Below are 19,460 nucleotides of genomic sequence, written 5' to 3'. Positions count from 1 at the left end.
GAGACAGGGTGCACAGAGGTAGCAAGCAGAAGAGATGGCTGGTGCTGTTATACTGGCATGGTAGAAACTGCTTACAATGAGCAAATAATACACAGGGCATAACAAGAGGCACTGCTGGAGAAGGTATTTACAAATATAGAAGGGAAAAGACTAGGAAAAACTGTGGTGCTGGTACTGGAACTGGAATTACAGGTAGTAGTGGAATTGTAACTCATGGTTGTTTAATATATATATAAAATTATAGATGTGTATGTGTTTATAACAAATACATACATATATTTCCTAGCTCTGATGAAAGACTCTAATAAAAGCAATGACACTTCAGTAGCAATGAATACAGTGAATACCCAGATCTTGGTTTATAAATACTACATTTGATTAGAAAGATCCAGGGTCTTCTTGAGACATGGCTAATTACAGAGCTGGTACAGTTAAGTTCACGATGAGCCTTATTATTTGCCAGATTATACAGATGTGCTCAAATGACGGGGATACATCAAAAAATACAGGAGTCAGTTTAAGAGTCCCACTACCTAAAATCTGGGACAATTTGAGGATTAGAATAATAATGATGGTAACATAAGTTTATACCAATACAAATAAATTAATGAAGAATAGACAGTTCATTCCTACAATAAAATGAGTTAATGCACAAGAAATTATTTTTAAAATCACCATGTCAGACAAGAATAGTAATGGAAGTAAAAAGTGGTGAACAGAAGTTTGTACTCAGTGCATACTATACATAAGCTAAAAGTCTGAGGATAGTATTTTGATTCTGTCAGAACATCTCTCCACCAAATATTTATCAGTTACAAAGGGTAAAATGATGACTTCACACTGAAGAAACTGGGCAGACAGACACCAACTTGATCAGGTAATCATGGCTAACTTCACCACTGGTAGGACAACAGGTTGACATTGTGTGCCCTCTGAGTTTTGTGAACTCCTGCCAGGAAAGCACGACTTGAATCTATCTGGTCATGAGGAAATACTGGAAAGATCCAGGTGGAGGGTAATACTACAGGATGTAAGATCTGTATTCTTTAAAACTGCCAAGGATATTAACAACAGTGAAGGACTGAGGAACTTGTATAGACTGAAGTGACATGACAACTAAATGCAACTGTGTTCTTGGACAACATTCTAGACCAGAAATAAGTTATTATTGGGATAGTTGGTGAAAATCTAAATAGGGTTTCTAGACTGAGTCCGTTTTTTGTTAGTTTGTTTGTTTGTTTTTGAGACACAGTCTCCCTCTGTCACCCAGGCTGGAGTACAATGGTGTGATCTCGGCTCACTCCAACCTCCGCCTCCTGGGTCCATGCAATTCTCCTGCTTCAGCCTCCCAAGTAGCTGGGATTACAGGCAGCCACCACCACGCCTGGCTAATTTCTGTATTTTTAGTAGAAATGGGGTTTCACCATGTTGGCCAGGCTGGTCTTAAACTCCTGACCTCAAGTGATCCGTCTACCTTGGCCTCCCAAAGTGCTGGGATTACAGGCGTGAGCCACCATGCCCGGCCCTGAATGGTTTTATTTTAGCAATGTTTACTTCCTAACTTGAAGGATTCTATGGTGTTTATGTCAGAGAGTGTCCTTGTTTTTAGGAAATAAACAACAAGATATTTAGGAGTGATGAGCCATCACATTTGCAGACTGCTCTCAAATGGTTCAGAAAAAGACTGATAATGGAGCAAATGTGGTGAAAATATTAACAGTTGAGGAATCACTGACAGATCTCTCTACTGTTCTAGAAACTTTTCTGTAAGTTTGAAATTGTTTAGAAATAAATTACTAAAACACATGAGTCCTCACAAAAAGATAAAAATGAATTAAAATGAAAAAGTATATGTGTAAGCCTATGGCATTCCACCAATATGTTAATCATTTCTACATACAAAGCTTACACTCATCCGTTTAGGAAAAGAAAGATCTCTGCGGAATAGCCTGACTCTAAGGGAAGAAGAAGTATGACATCAGTTTTCAAATTATCTCTCTGACTTAACTCCCTCATATTACTAAGTAAACTGCTTCATCTGCAATTAATAGTGGCAGTAATTTTGCCAAGACTAGCTTGAAAAGAGAAAGTTATGTGTTTATTTCCCCTCTTTCAACTATAATTGTTCAGTTTATATCCAAGTCTTTAAAGAGACAAGGAGGAGAGAAGGTAAACATTAGGAGAGGGCAGAACTTACAGAAGAGAAAACAGTATGGGGGTTAATATTCAGACTCTACAATTGTGCTAAGGCTTTTGATTTACCTCATTTAGCCCTAATAAAGTCTTGAATTACTTCCATATTCAGATAAGAAAAGTGAGGTTCAGAGAAGTTAATGCATATTTCAGTGCCACAGAGATCCAGAAGCACTCTGCATCTTAACCTAGGATTACTTACACTTTTATGGCTGGTCCTTAAATTTTGTTTTGTTTCTAAATATTGTGGTCTTTGATGAAACTGACTCCCACTCGCAGTGGCATACAATATTAAGTTTGAAAAGGAAAACTCTGATCAGTATATTCTAAAATAATACCCTACCTACTCTGATATTAAATGGCAATAAGTCATCCTTCATCATTAAAATGTGTAAAAACCACCTTAGAGGTCGGGCATGGTGGCTCAAACCTGTGATCCCAGCACTTTGGGAGGCCGAGGTGGGAGGATCACAGGGTCAGGAGTTCAAGACCAGCCTGGCCAAGATGGTGAAACCCCATCTCTACTAAAAATACAAAAATTAGCCAGGCGTGGTGGTGCATGCCTGTAATCTCAGCTACTCAGGAGGCTGAGACAGAAGAATCGCTTGAACCTGGGAGGCGGAGGCTGTAGTGAGCTGAGATTGCGCTACTGCACTCTAGCCTGGGTGACAGAGCAAGACACCATCTCAAAAAAAAAAAAAAAAAAAATTTAGAAAAAAACAGAGTCAACATTTAAGTTAGATTCCAAAGTGTTAATGAATTATCTTGCACTACTTAAAAAATAGTTTGGGAGGCCGAGGCGGGCGGATCACAAGGTCAGGAGATCGAGACCACAGTGAAACCCCGTCTCTACTAAAAATACAAAAAATTAGCCGGGCGCGGTGGCGGGCGCCTGTAGTCCTAGCTACTCAGGAGGCTGAGGCAGGAGAATGGCGTGAACCCAGGAGGCGGAGCTTGCAGTGAGCCGAGATCGCGCCACTGCACTCCAGCCTGGGCAACAGCGTGAGACTCCGTCTCAAAAAAAACAAAAACAAAAACAAAAACAAACAAACAAAAAAAAACACACAAGACGAAAGCTTTATTCTATCAGTGACTAGAATAATAAGTAAAAACACCCACCTTGATTACAATGTGTCCTTTCCTGGTTCCACTCCGGTCTAGTTCCCGATGCTCATGTACCATAACAATTTCTCCCTCTTCCTCAACTTTATGGGTATTTTTTTCCACATGGTTTAAAATTCTCCAATAATCTTGCTGGGCTATGCAGACAAACTGTCCAAGAACAACATGGGGACAATTAATGAACCTATAGTACATAAATATATCACTATGTACCAAAGCAGAGCACAAAGGTAAGAAATCTAGTGGCATTAGTTCTTTTTCACTTAATTCCTTTAATCTTTAACAAAAATCAAGGTGAAACAATTCACATACGAAGAGACTAAAGAAGTCTAATCTGTTTGAATTTCGCTCTTTAAAAGGAGAAGTGAACTACTTCTCTCAAAACTGACACTATGTAAAGAAAACATGAAGCAGGAGTAAGTTAGAAACAAACAACTCAGAAGTTCCTATTTCTTTCCTCTATTTTTTTTAAATAAAGGACTCTGAGCTGGCTAATATCAAATAGAAATGTAACAAACCAGCATTTATTTGGTGTATCTCTTTTGAAACTTTATAGCTTGTTAAATGCCACAAATATGTGAGGCAGATACAAAATCTAGTTTCCTTTATTAACTGTGAGCTATTGAAACTCCTAATTCTCAAATAAAGCTATTTTCTTTTGAGGAAGACAAAACAGGCTGAGCTACTTTAAATCAACAGACAAGCAAGAAGACTTGACCAAGGAGATAATCTTACCTGACAGTCATCTACTTTAGTCCTGACAATTCCATGCATGTACTGCTTATCCAGAGTGGGAGTAATTCCAAAACTATTTCCCATAAACAAATTTTCAACTTTTCCATCTGGATGACTGATTTCTACAGTGCCATTTAAAATAACATACCATGAGTCAAGCTATAGAGAAAAACAAAGGTTTTATGAATCTTTTTTAAAAAGGTAGTTATATATTAACTTTCAAAAAGAATCTAACAATATATATAACTTGAATAATTTAAAAAGGAAAAACGAGGATCTGGTTATATTACTAAATACTCTGTAACACCCTATGCTTTGAGTCTATGCAAACTACTAAAAGTTTATTTTTACTCTTTCTTCTTTTAGTCACCAAACAAGAACTGTCATAATTGACCAGATTCTCTGAGACAAAATAGCATAATGTTCAAGAGCACAAACTCTTGGGATATTAATCCATACCATGCCACTAACTAGCTGAATGACTTTGGGTAAATTATTTAACCTCTCTGGGCCTCAGTTTCTCTACTGCTACAATGGTCGTAAGGAAATTATCTATCACAGAATTATTACGTTAAGTGAGTTAATACATACACTGTGCTTAGAATAGTGCCTGGCAAAAAGCAAACATTTAAGAAAAAAAACAGACAGCTATTTTTTTAACTAGCTGAATTAAAAGCCTGAATTTTAAGGCATATCTAACAAAAGATTCAAAATTTCTGCTAATGTTAAGAAAATGCCTTCATTTATATGGAAATATTTAATGCTCTAAGAAGTTATTTATTTATTTATTTATTTATTTTAGAGATGGGATCTTGCTCTGTTGTCCAGGCTGGAGTGCAGTGGTATGATTATAGCTCACTGTAGCTTGGACTCAAGTGATCCTCCTGCCTCAGCCTTCTGAATAGCTGGGACTACAGGTGTCCACCACCATGCTTGGTCAATTTATTTTTTAATAGAGACAGGATCTTGCTATGTTCCCCAGGCTGGTCTTGAATTCCTGGTTATCCTTCCACCTAGGCCTCTTGAGGTGCTGGGACTACAGGCATGAGCCACTGCACCTGGCCCAAAGAAGATGTATTTTAAAGGTCTACTATCTATCAGTGAAAGACCACTTATTCTCCTTTAATATCAAACCCTCTGATAAGCCTGAACCTTCAATTGTTTTAATGTGATTTAACGGAAATCAAGATGGTTAGTTCTGAAGGGTAATCAATGGCAATAAGGTTTTTTTTCCAAAATTATACCTTTATTATTTTAAAAATAAGATATACTCACTACACAACTTGTGGATTAAGCTACTGGAGGACAGGGAGTGTATCTGGCTTTTTCACCACTATATTCCCATATCTAGAACAGTACCTGGCACAAAGTAGGCATATGACAAATTTTTGCTTATACAAGTGTGGAAAATTTAGAGAATGCAAAAACTTGTAGAAAATAAAAGTTACTTAAAATCCCACCATATACAGTTGTTTAAAGTTTATTTCTCTCTTACATATATATTTTATATTACTGAAATATTTACAATATTCTGCTTAAAAAATAAATACTATATTCATTTGTTCATTAAACTTTTCAGGGGAGTCCATCCTCTATAATTGACGTTTTCTAGGATATGGGGAGAAAATATGTAAACAGAGCCTAAAGACAGGGATCCTCAAAGATATTCTATCAAATAATTTTAAAAATAATTTGAATACCTATATATTATAACCTACAGCTATATAACAATTAATTTAACCATTGCTTATCACTGGATATTTTGGTTATGTCCAATTTTTACTTTTATATATATATATAAAAAATACATGTAATATTATATATATATAAAATACATGTAATACTATATATAATATATAATACATGTAATATAAATATATATTATAGTATAAATATTCTGTAATTATATATAACTTACTTATAGACTATATAAGTATATAATTTATATTATAAATGTACTGCAATGAACACCTTTTGAAATAACTCTTTGAGTTCTACATATGTCCTCAGATTAGACACTCAGAAGTGGAATAACAGGTTAGCAGCTGTGAATACTTGGAGGATCATGCTAAGAATTTTAAAATAATTTTCTGGAAATGCTGTACCAATTTACATTCCCACTAGAAGACAATGTTCATTTACCCATATCTCAGCATTAATCAAATGAGTACATTTGATAAGAAAAATAATGAAGCACTTTCTGATGGTAATAATACCTTCCAATTCCTTTGCATCCTTCCTTCACCCATTCACAAGCTGTCACCTGAGCATTTTTGAACATAGAATTGTCACCTAAATGCTTCAACTGTCAGCAGTTCCCTAGGATGCATTGGTACCAACACACTTTCCTCATTCTTTTTCTTTTAAATGTGTAATAGAGACAAGGAATAAGAAAAATTCTTGATACACATTTTAAACAATAATAATGATATAATTACACAAATATAAAAATATTTAAGAATATTTTAAATCTATTTAATCTATTTAAATTACAATGTATTTGAGAAGTAAAAACATCTGGTTCATTGAATATTATTTATGGAGCACTGACTTTGTGCAAAGTCTACTGTGAGTAAATTTAAAAATTAGGGCAAAGCAAAAACAAAAACTTACCTCTTCGGAAATTATAACTACCTCAAACTTGGCATTCATTTAAAACATTTGTATAAATTTCAAAAATCAAGACTTAAAAATCAAGACAAGTTTATGGAAATTAAATTATTTTAAAAGTTAGTATCCATAATAAATGTATATAATTTATTTATTGACATACCTCTTGCCCATCTTCAAGAATAATAGCTCCAGCCTGCTCTACCACTTCAAAAATCATCACTGAACAGAGTTCTCTCCTTACAGACATGGTCATGTTTGCAAAAGCAGGGAGCTGGTGCATAAACTCCAGCAGTTGTTCTATAAGAAAACGGAAATTCTGGTATAAAGACCATCGAGGACTATACCTTAAAAATACAATGAAATCTAGAATTCAATTCCCAATTTCACAATCAACTTATAAATTTATGTTGCTAAAGTAGAGAAATTAAGGTACTATTTGACTGTTGATTTTTAAAATCAATTATTTGATTTATACATATATTCAGACTCATGTATAAACCTGGGCATATAGAAAGATAACAGAATTCACAACCTCCAGAGAGAACAAGGACTACACAGGTTCAGATGAAAGTGGAGAGTGTATCTAATATTCCTAGCCACTCCATGGGTTTAGTTATGGCCTTTGATCTAACAGGTTAGTGAAAAAGTCTTTTGTCTAGTTCTTGTTAAACAAAAGTATTTTAAAATGCCATTAACAAATACCAAAAAGTTATCAAAACAGGGATAATAAATGTGAATTCTAGCTCAAGATTTGTCTAACTAGGTAACTCTCTTTAACCAACAAATGTTTATGAGTGCCTCAGGCCACTCCCTGGTATGGATATATGTGTAAGGAAGATATAAATATAAGGAAGAAACACATATAAGCAGACAGCAAAGAGATTAAGAATAACTATAAGGCGCTACATACCCATAGAAAACAGGAATTAACTACATTTTGATTTTTTAGAAGTTTTATCAAAATAGTATAGTATACAAATCTTTATCAGTAAAATTGCACTTTCAATTTCTGTCCAGATAATGTTCATAACATGAGACCACACTGCAGGTTATTTAACTGCATTAGATCTTTAGAATGGCAAGGAATGTTCAAATACATTGATCTTCACTCACATAAATGATTTTTAATAGTAGCAGCATCTTCTAATTGGAATGGTAGCTATTATAACAATGCAATCTAAGAAAAAAATCTTAATTAAATCCTAACAATATATATTTGACACTAAGTGATCTTTGCTTCTTAAAGATAACATTAATAATCTTTAGTTATTATTCAACTTCCCAACTAAAGTAGGGCAACTAGTTTTATAAAAAATTACATACAAAAATTTATAATGTTTTAACAGTACACATGGCCAGACACGCTGGCTCACGCCTGTAATCCCAGCACTTTGGGAGACTGAGGCGGGCAGATCACAAGGTCAGGAGATCGAGACTATTCTGGCTAACATGGTGAAACCCCACTGCTACTAAAAATACAAAAAATTAGCCAGGTGTGGTGGTGGGCGCCTGTAGTCTCAGCTACTAGGGAGGCTGAGGCAGGAGAATGGCATGAACCTAGGAGACGGAGCTTGCAGTAAGCTGAGATTGCACCACTGCACCCCAGCCTGGGCAACAGAGTAAATACTCTGTCTCCAAAAAAAAAAAAAAAAAAAAAAAAAAAAGGTACACACATAACATACAGATATTTAAGCTAGGGGAATAAAAATATAAATTTTTAAAAAATCTGCAAGTTTTTCAAAAAGCAAATTCACAGACAGCGAACACTGTACCATGCTTGTGCTTTAAATGTCTTATAGACATGAGGGGAAAAATCAGTTTAATGCAATCAAAGCTTTTATTTTATATTGTGGCAGCCAACCTCAAAGATGGCTCCCAGTGATCCCTGCCTCCTGATAGTCATGTCCTTGTACGGACCCATTCTATACTGTATCAGAGTTACCTGGTGTAACAAACAGAATTTAGCAGAAGTGATGATGCATTACTCTTGAATACAGATAATAAAAAACACTATGGCATTTGCCTTATTCTCCCACGGATTACTTACTTAGGGGGAAGCCTAAGTTCCCCCTAAGTATGTTGTAAGGACAATTAAGCAGCCTATGAGAGGCCCACATGAAGAGGAACTGAAGGTCATGCACCAAAGGCCATTTGAATAGCTATCTTGGACACAGATTCTACAGCTCAGACCAGGGAAGACCTGGATGGCTGCAGTCCTCTGCCAATTCTGACTACAACCTCATGAGAGATACCAAGCCAGAACCACCCAGGTAAGGTGCTCCTAAATTTCTGACTCACAAAAATTCTAAGATAATGGCTTAACACAACATACATTTATTAAGTTTTAGAATAATTTGTTATGCACCAATAGGTGACCATATAAATTAAGCTACAAATTCTTACTGTGAACACATGTATTTCTTACCAATGTCATCATCAGTTTTGTCTGCAGGCTCTTTTTCAAGACATTCTCGAACAAGATCTCGCCCCTGCAATGGATCTGTTCGATCAATCTCTTCATCTTCCTCTTCGTCATCCTCAGAATCAACAGGTCCTTCTGGAAGACGTGTCAAATCTACATCTCCTACCTCACTCTCCGTAGCCTATCAAAAGAAATCTTGATCACTTACCATTTCATGTTAAAAATACTGTAAGTCACAGTCTGAATTAATCAAAACTACCAATCCCTACAAAATATAAGATTTGGGCAACACTGTATGCTGCATCAAGGATACAATAAAATGATACTTATTTATAAAAGGTTTCTTTCTGCCCCAAATTTACAGGCTCATCTTTCCACAATGTGACAACTAGGTGATAAATCAACGTCAGTAAATGTAAAATGGTCAGGAGACTCAAACATGACTAAATGTATTAATATCTGTTTTCCACCAAACACTTGCATTTCTTAAAAGTACAAAGTTTACTAAAACATGAAGTACAGGAAAGAAAAAGTTTACTAACAATCACCTTATGAGTACCTATTAGTCTATGCTGGGTGTTGTGAAGAAGATAATGTTCTTTCGTCACAGAGGCTTAGGCTTAGTAGGGTAGGTAATCAGATAAATTAGAACAGAAGTTTAAAGTAAGGTAAAGAATAGTACTAAAATGTACTAAAATAGACCCATCGTAAAAGACTGAACAAATACTTTTCATTTCCCAATACTTCACTGTTGGATCTAAAAGTGTGCAAAGAGCTGTGATTTTTGAATCACTCTATAAAATGACCTTATACTTACAACTACAATTTGGAAACATATTAGTCTCACATATTTTAAAGAAACTATAAAATGTTTAAAAACCATAAATTAAAAAGTCATAGAAAATAATGAAAATGTCTTTTAGAAGATAAAATGGTACTAAGTAGATTCTTAAAAAATATTTCTAAATATTATACTCACTTGATTCATCTTGTTAATGAAAAAGCATGGATATTAAAGGCATTATAGAAAAAGTAAGTGAACACACAAGAATTCCATAATAAGTAGAAAGCACTCAAATGAGTATTAGTGAAGACTACAGAATCTTAATTCATTAAGTATCTCCTGTTTTGAACATTTACCCTTTTCTCTGCCAAGAGATCTTTTTTTTTTTTCTGTTTTTTGAGACAGGTTCTCACACTATCACCTGGACTGGATTGTAGTGGTATGCACTGCAGATCTCGGCTCACTGCATCCTTGTCCTCCTGGACTCAAGAAATCCTCTCTCCTGAGCGCCCTGAATAGCTGGGAACACAGGTATGCGCCACCATAGCCAGCTAATTTTTGAAATTTTTGTAGAGACTTGGGGGGAGGTTGCCCTATGCTGCCCAGGCTGGTTTTGAACCTTGGGCTCATGTGATCCACCCACCTTGGCCTCTCAAAATGCTGGGATTACAGGGTGAGCCACCATGCCCAGCTGATCTTCCTTCTTTTGAGGACCACTTTTCCTCTGCATCTTAAACCCAGGGATTCCAGTGGGAAACAGTGCCCTGTTCCCTAGCTATGTAAACTAAGGTAGAAAGAGCTTTTCTCTAGATTTCTGTACACAATTAGATCTGGAAGCAGAGCATCCTTTCTTATCTGGTTGCTAAATTGGAAGAATCTGAAAGTAGGCAGCCTATAGCCACATAGAAATTCCTTTCTATGGCAGGAGAAAATGAAACCAATAGGCCGGGAAATGGGAAGGGGAATGGGGAGGAGGACACTGAACAAGAGAGTCAAACAAAGACTCGGAGCAACAAAGCAACAGAAACAGAGCATGCAGGACAGAGAAGGAAAGAGCACAGTATGTGTAGCAAAGAGCATTTGTGACAGAAAGTGTCACAAAGAAAGCAAGCAAGGAAAAATAAGCAAGCCATACAGAGCTAAAAGACCAGAAACAGGCAGATGGGGCAGACATACCTGCAAGCATGCAGGTACTCTGAGGCTAGAGTTGCCTCTGCTTTCTCTAGGGGGTCAATAAACTAACCTTTTGGCTTTATATTTTTTCTTTCTTTCTTTCTTTTTTTTTTAAAGACAGGGTTTCACTCTGTCATCCAAGCTTGTGTAGTGGTATGATCACAGCTCACTGTAGCCTCAGCCTCCCTAGTAGCTAGGACCACAAGCACTGGCCTTTTGGCTTTTGTTAACTCAAGTTAAGGCTCTGATAACTACAATTGGAAGAGTCTGGATGTGTTTCCTAAAACCATGTCTTATACTTCCTTTGGATTTCTGCACAGCTTTAAGTAATAGTCATTTAACAATCCAGACTAAATACTCAAATTGTGATCTTTAGACAAGCTAGTTCTTAAGGGTCTGCGACTGTCTGAATGTTTGTATCTCCTCAAAATTCTTTTTTTTTTTTTTTCTTATGTTGAAATCATAACCCCTAAAGTGATGGAATTATGAAGTGTAGCCTTTGGGAAGTGATTAGGTCATGAGAACACTCATGAATGGGATTAGCATAAAAGAAGCCTGAGGGAGCTCATTCTCCCCTTCTACCCTGTGAAGCTACGATTAGAAGGTACCTCTAACAATCAGAAAGAGGTCTTTTACCAGACACCAAACCTGCTGCTGGTGCCTTGATCTTTAAACTTTCCAGCCACAAGAACAGTGAGAAATAAATTTCTGTTGTTTATAAGCTACCCCTAAGTCTACAGTATTTTGTTATAGCAGCCTGAATAGACTAAGACAGGATCATACATGGGCAATTTTATCTGATGACTGACTAGTATGCTGAGTTGTTTTCTGGCTATGAAATTATAGGATTTAAACGGAGTATATTTCTGAATAATACATAGAACCACGAACTTGTTTGCAGGTTATAATGCTTTTTTAAAGACAAGTACTTTTAAATTTAAATATGTGTACATGCTAAAAAGACTTTTGAAAAATCTTATTTATATACACTGATTTAATCTAAGAAACAACTGGGGAAAAAACCTAAAGCAGTATTTTCTATACAATTTAATTTCTCAATATGCAGGAGAGCTCCTGGTACATCCCTTTCCTATTTTATCAGTTTTTAAGTGTAATCTGCATTAAAAATTCAGGTTTTTAAATCACTGTCTTCATCTTAATCTAAGATTTTCATCCCCTGACCCAGATTATTTCAACCTAGTTTCACTCCCATATTTTAGATTATGTTGCACAAAAAGATAGATAGCTCACAACATAAAAAGGCAAGATGGAATTTAGTTATATGGGCAGTAGGGAAGCATAATCATCATCTTCATGAGAAGCAAAGACAACTAAGACGACAGCTCTTTAGGAAGAATGGAAGTCATGGGTTGGGACTTAGAGGTTACTAAAAGAACTTTTTAAGGAACCTTTTCACACCAACTGCAAAGGAAAGAATATAATCTACTCTTACAATTGCCTTTCTAGGCCAGGCACAATGGATCCTGCCTGTAATCTCAACACTTTGGGAGGCTGAAGCATGCAGATCACTTGAGCCTAGAAGCGTGAGGCCAGCCTGGGGAACATGGAGAAACCCTGTCTCTACAAAAAATATAAAAATTAGTCAGGTGTGGTGGCACATGCCTGCAGTCCCAGCTACTCAGGAGACTGAGGTGGGAGGACTGCTTGCGCCTCGGAGGCAAAGGCTGCAGCGAGCCGAGATCTTGCCATTGCACTCCAGTCTGGGTGACAGTGTGAGAACCTGTCTCAAACACCAAAACCAAAACCCCCAAAAACCCACAACTACCTTTCTTATACCTCTACTTTTTACATAGTAGTTTAAAAGAAAAAGAATAAAATTAGTTAAGAAAATACACTAAACTGGGGCGGAGCAAGATGGCCGAATAGGAACAGCTCCAGTCTCCAACTCCCAGCGCGAGCGAAACAGAAGACCGGTGATTTCTGCATTTTCAACTGAGGTACTGGGTTCATCTCACTGGGGAGTGCCGGACGATCGGTGCTGGTCAGCTGCTGCAGCCCGACCAGCGAGAGCTGAAGCAGGGCGAGGCATCGCCTCACCTGGGAAGCGCAAGGGGGAAGGGAATCCCTTTTCCTAGCCAGGGGAACTGAGACACACAACACCTGGAAAATCGGGTAACTCCCACCCCAATACTGCGCTTTAAGCAAACAGGCACACCAGGAGATCATATCCCACACCTGGCCGGGAGGGTCCCACGCCCACGGAGCCTCCCTCATTGCTAGCACAGCAGTCTGGGATCTACCGGCAAGGCAGCAGCGAGGCTGGGGAAGGGGCGCCCACCATTGCTGAGGCTTAAGTAGGTAAACAAAGCTGCTGGGAAGCTCGAACTGGGTGGAGCTCACAGCAGCTCAAGGAAACCTGCCTGTCTCTGTAGACTCCACCTCTGGGGACAGGGCACAGTAAACAATAACAAACAGAGCAGAAGCCTCTGCAGATGCAAACGACTCTGTCTGACAGCTTTGAAGAGAGCAGTGGATCTCCCAACACGGAGGTTGAGATCTGAGAAGGGACAGACTCCCTGCTCAAGTGGGTCCCTGACCCCTGAGTAGCCTAACTGGGAGACATCCCCCACTAGGGGCAGTCTGACACCCCACACCTCACAGGGTGGAGTACACCCCTGAGAGGAAGCTTCCAAAGCAAGAATCAGACAGGTAAACTCGCTGTTCAGAAATATTCTATCTTCTGCAGCCTCTGCTGCTGATACCCAGGCAAACAGGGTCTGGAGTGGACCTCAAGCAATCTCCAACAGACCTACAGCTGAGGGTCCTGACTGTTAGAAGGAAAACTATCAAACAGGAAGGACACCTACACCAAAACCCCATCAGTACATCACCATCATCAAAGACCAGAGGCAGATAAAACCACAAAGATGGGGAAAAGGCAGGGCAGAAAAGCTGGAAATTCAAAAAATAAGAGCGCATCTCCCCCGGCAAAGGAGCGCAGCTCATCGCCAGCAACGGATCAAAGCTGGACGGAGAATGACTTTGATGAGATGAGAGAAGAAGGCTTCAGTCCATCAAATTTCTCAGAGCTAAAGGAGGAATTACGTACCCAGCAAAAAGAAACTAAAAATCTTGAAAAAAAAGTGGAAGAATTGATGGCTAGAGTAATTAATGCAGAGAAGGTCATAAACGAAATGAAAGAGATGAAAACCATGACACGAGACATACGTGACAAATGCACAAGTTTCAGTAACCGACTCGATCAACTGGAAGAAAGAGTATCAGCAATTGAGGATCAAATGAATGAAATGAAGCGAGAAGAGAAACCAAAAGAAAAAAGAAGAAAAAGAAATGAACAAAGCCTGCAAGAAGTATGGGATTATGTAAAAAGACCAAATCTACGTCTGATTGGGGTGCCTGAAAGTGAGGGGGAAAATGGAACCAAGTTGGAAAACACTCTTCAGGATATCATCCAGGAGAACTTCCCCAACCTAGTAGGGCAGGCCAACATTCAAATTCAGGAAATAGAGAGAACGCCACAAAGATACTCCTCGAGAAGAGCAACTCCAAGACACATAATTGCCAGATTCACCAAAGTTGAAATGAAGGAAAAAATCTTAAGGGCAGCCAGAGAGAAAGGTCGGGTTACCCACAAAGGGAAGCCCATGAGACTAACAGCAGATCTCTCGGCAGAAACTCTACAAGCCAGAAGAGAGTGGGGGCCAATATTCAACATTCTTAAAGAAAAGAATTTTAAACCCAGAATTTCATATCCAGCCAAACTAAGTTTCATAAGTGAAGGAGAAATAAAATCCTTTACAGATAAGCAAATGCTTAGAGATTTTGTCACCACTAGGCCTGCCTTACAAGAGACCCTGAAGGAAGCACTCAACATGGAAAGGAACAACCGGTACCAGCCATTGCAAAAACATGCCAAAATGTAAAGACCATCGAGGCTAGGAAGAAACTGCATCAACTAACGAGCAAAATAACCAGTTAATATCATAATGGCAGGATCAAGTTCACACATAACAATATTAACCTTAAATGTAAATGGACTAAATGCTCCAATTAAAAGACACAGACTGGCAAATTGGATAAAGAGTCAAGACCCATCAGTCTGCTGTATTCAGGAGACCCATCTCACACGCAGAGACATACATAGGCTCAAAATAAAGGGATGGAGGAAGATTTACCAAGCAAATGGAGAACAAAAAAAAGCGGGGGTTGCAATACTAGTCTCTGATAAAACAGACTTTAAACCATCAAAGATCAAAAGAGACAAAGAAGGCCATTACATAATGGTAAAGGGATCAATTCAACAGGAAGAGCTAACTATCCTAAATATATATGCACCCAATACAGGAGCACCCAGATTCATAAAGCAAGTCCTTAGAGACTTACAAAGAGACTTAGACTCCCATACAATAATAATGGGAGACTTCAACACTCCACTGTCAACATTAGACAGATCAACGAGACAGAAAGTTAACAAGGATATCCAGGAATTGAACTCATCTCTGCAGCAAGCAGACCTAATAGACATCTATAGAACTCTCCACCCCAAATCAACAGAATATACATTCTTCTCAGCACCACATCGTACTTACTCCAAAATTGACCACGTAATTGGAAGTAAAGCACTCCTCAGCAAATGTACAAGAACAGAAATTATAACAAACTGTCTCTCAGACCACAGTGCAATCAAACTAGAACTCAGGACTAAGAAACTCAATCAAAACCGCTCAACTACATGGAAACTGAACAACCTGCTCCTGAATGACTACTGGGTACATAATGAAATGAAGGCAGAAATAAAGATGTTCTTTGAAACCAATGAGAACAAAGATACAACATACCAGAATCTCTGGGACACATTTAAAGCAGTGTGTAGAGGGAAATTTATAGCACTAAATGCCCACAAGAGAAAGCAGGAAAGATCTAAAATTGACACTCTAACATCGCAATTAAAAGAACTAGAGAAGCAAGAGCAAACACATTCGAAAGCTAGCAGAAGGCAAGAAATAACTAAGATCAGAGCAGAACTGAAGGAGATAGAGACACAAAAAACCCTCCAAAAAATCAATGAATCCAGGAGTTGGTTTTTTGAAAAGATCAACAAAATTGACAGACCGCTAGCAAGACTACTAAAGAAGAAAAGAGAGAAGAATCAAATCGACGCAATTAAAAATGATAAAGGGGATATCACCACCGACCCCACAGAAATACAAACTACCATCAGAGAATACTATAAACACCTCTACGCAAATAAACTGGAAAATCTAGAAGAAATGGTTAATTTCCTGGACACTTACACTCTTCCAAAACTAAACCAGGAAGAAGTTGAATCCCTGAATAGACCAATAGCAGGCTCTGAAATTGAGGCAATAATTAATAGCATACCAACCAAAAAAAGTCCAGGACCAGATGGATTCACAGCTGAATTCTACCAGAGGTACAAGGAGGAGTTGGTACCATTCCTTCTGAAACTATTCCAATCAATAGAAAAAGAGGGAATCCTCCCTAACTCATTTTATGAGGCCAACATCATCCTGATACCAAAGCCTGGCAGAGACACAACTAAAAAAGAGAATTTTAGACCAATATCCCTGATGAACATCGATGCAAAAATCCTCAATAAAATACTGGCAAACCGGATTCAGCAACACATCAAAAAGCTTATCCACCATGATCAAGTGGGCTTCATCCCTGGGATGCAAGGCTGGTTCAACATTTGCAAATCAATAAACATAATCCAGCATATAAACAGAACCAAAGACAAGAACCACATGATTATCTCAATAGATGCAGAAAAGGCTTTTGACAAAATTCAACAGCCCTTCATGCTAAAAACGTTCCATAAATTCGGTATTGATGGAACGTACCTCAAAATAATAAGAGCTATTTATGACAAACCCACAGCCAATATCATACTGAATGGGCAAAAACTGGAAAAATTCCCTTTGAAAACTGGCACAAGACAGGGATGCCCTCTCTCACCACTCCTATTCAACATAGTGTTGGAAGTTCTGGCTAGGGCAATTAGGCAAGAGAAAGAAATCAAGGGTATTCAGTTAGGAAAAGAAGAAGTCAAATTGTCCCTGTTTGCAGATGACATGATTGTATATTTAGAAAACCCCATTGTCTCAGCCCCAAATCTCCTTAAGCTGATAAGCAACTTCAGCAAAGTCTCAGGATACAAAATTAATGTGCAAAAATCACAAGCATTCTTATACACCAGTAACAGACAAACAGAGAGCCAAATCAGGAATGAACTTCCATTCACAATTGCTTCAAAGAGAATCAAATACCTAGGAATCCAACTTACAAGGGATGTAAAGGACCTCTTCAAGGAGAACTACAAACCACTGCTCAGTGAAATCAAAGAGGACACAAACAAATGGAAGAACATACCATGCTCATGGATAGGAAGAATCAATATCGTGAAAATGGCCATACTGCCCAAGGTAATTTATAGATTCAATGCCATCCCCATCAAGCTACCAACGAGTTTCTTCACAGAATTGGAAAAAACTGCTTTAAAGTTCATATGGAACCAAAAAAGAGCCCACATCTGCAAGACAATCCTAAGTCAAAAGAACAAAGATGGAGGCATCACGCTACCTGACTTCAAACTATACTACAAGGCTACAGTAACCAAAACAGCATGGTACTGGTACCAAAACAGAGATATAGACCAATGGAACAGAACAGAGTCCTCAGAAATAATACCACACATCTACAGCCATCTGATCTTTGACAAACCTGACAAAAACAAGAAATGGGGAAAGGATTCCCTATTTAATAAATGGTGCTGGGAAAATTGGCTAGCCATAAGTAGAAAGCTGAAACTGGATCCTTTCCTTACTCCTTATACGAAAATTAATTCAAGATGGATTAGAGACTTAAATGTTAGACCTAATACCATAAAAATCCTAGAGGAAAACCTAGGTAGTACCATTCAGGACATAGGCATGGGCAAAGACTTCATGTCTAAAACACCAAAAGCAATGGCAGCAAAAGCCAAAATTGACAAATGGGATCTCATTAAACTAAAGAGCTTCTGCACAGCAAAAGAAACTACCATCAGAGTGAACAGGCAACCTACAGAATGGGAGAAAATTTTTGCAATCTACTCATCTGACAAAGGGCTAATATCCAGAACCTACAAAGAACTCAAACAAATTTACAAGAAAAAAACAAACAACCCCATCAAAAAGTGGGCAAAGGATATGAACAGACATTTCTCAAAAGAAGACATTCATACAGCCGACAGACACATGAAAAAATGCTCATCATCACTGGCCATCAGAGAAATGCAAATCAAAACCACAATGAGATACCATCTCACACCAGTTAGAATGGCGATCATTAAAAAGTCAGGAAACAACAGGTGCCGGAGAGGATGTGGAGAAATAGGAACGCTTTTACACTGTTGGTGGGATTGTAAACTAGTTCAACCATTATGGAAAACAGTATGGCGATTCCTCAAGGATCTAGAACTAGATGTACCATATGACCCAGCCATCCCATTACTGGGTATATACCCAAAGGATTATAAATTATGCTGCTATAAAGACACATGCACACGTATGTTTATTGCAGCACTATTCACAATAGCAAAGACTTGGAATCAACCCAAATGTCCATCAGTGACAGATTGGATTAAGACAATGTGGCACATATACACCATGGAATACTATGCAGCCATCAAAAAGGATGAGTTTGTGTCCTTTGTAGGGACATGGATGCAGCTGGAAACCATCATTCTTAGCAAACTATCGCAAGAACAGAAAACCAAACACCGCATGTTCTCACTCATAGGTGGGAACTGAACAATGAGATCACTTGGACTCGGGAAGGGGAACATCACACACCGGGGCCTATCATGGGGAGGGGGGAGGGGGGAGGGATTGCATTGGGAGCTATACCTGATGTAAATGACGAGTTGATGGGTGCAGCACACCAACATGGCACAAGTATACATATGTAACAAAGCTGCACATTATGCACATGTACCCTACAACTTAAAGTATAATAATAAATAAATTTAAAAAAAAGAAAAAAAAAAGAAAATACACTAAACTATTAAAATATTAAGAGTATACGAGAGCATAAGGTGATAAAATAGAAATTAAGAATAAAAAAATAAGACTGGTCAAAAACATGCTAGGAAATTTAAAAGGATTTTTTTTAAACTTACATTAAAAAAAAAATGTAGAGACTAATTCCTTGATTAAACAAAGGAAAGCCAGGTCCTTAAGAGAAAGGTAGATATGATTACGACCACAGGACAAGAAGTCACCGCATGATACTTCTGAAGATGCCGTTCCTGGGCAGAAAGTTTAATGCTATAAGTTCCTGGGCAGAAAGTTTAATGCTATAATAATTAGATAATAATTTTTTTCAACGTAATATCCACAACGTTCAGCATACAATAAAAACTTACTACATAAG

At 37.9% G+C, this 19,460-nt stretch overlaps 1 protein-coding gene across 20 annotated transcripts in view; it reads right to left on the bottom strand.

The window, feature by feature from the left end:
- Positions 1-19,460, bottom strand: part of LOC105467197 (Rap guanine nucleotide exchange factor 6) — a 218,735-nt gene that overhangs the window by 79,514 nt on the left and 119,761 nt on the right. For all 20 annotated transcript variants that reach the window (XM_071097788.1, XM_071097791.1, XM_071097790.1 and 17 more), the window contains 4 exons: positions 9,089-9,266; positions 6,824-6,960; positions 4,051-4,209; positions 3,313-3,465 (listed from right to left, as the gene is read on the bottom strand). In XM_071097788.1, the coding sequence (XP_070953889.1) occupies positions 3,313-3,465; positions 4,051-4,209; positions 6,824-6,960; positions 9,089-9,266 (627 nt within the window). The remainder of the gene's footprint in view (positions 1-3,312; positions 3,466-4,050; positions 4,210-6,823; positions 6,961-9,088; positions 9,267-19,460) is intronic.

This window comes from Macaca nemestrina, chromosome 6, assembly GCF_043159975.1.
Source record: "Macaca nemestrina isolate mMacNem1 chromosome 6, mMacNem.hap1, whole genome shotgun sequence".
Classification (NCBI taxonomy): Eukaryota; Metazoa; Chordata; class Mammalia; order Primates; family Cercopithecidae; genus Macaca; species Macaca nemestrina.
The sequence above is the reverse complement of the archived record's forward strand: the minus strand, read 5'-3'. Positions and strand labels throughout refer to the sequence as shown.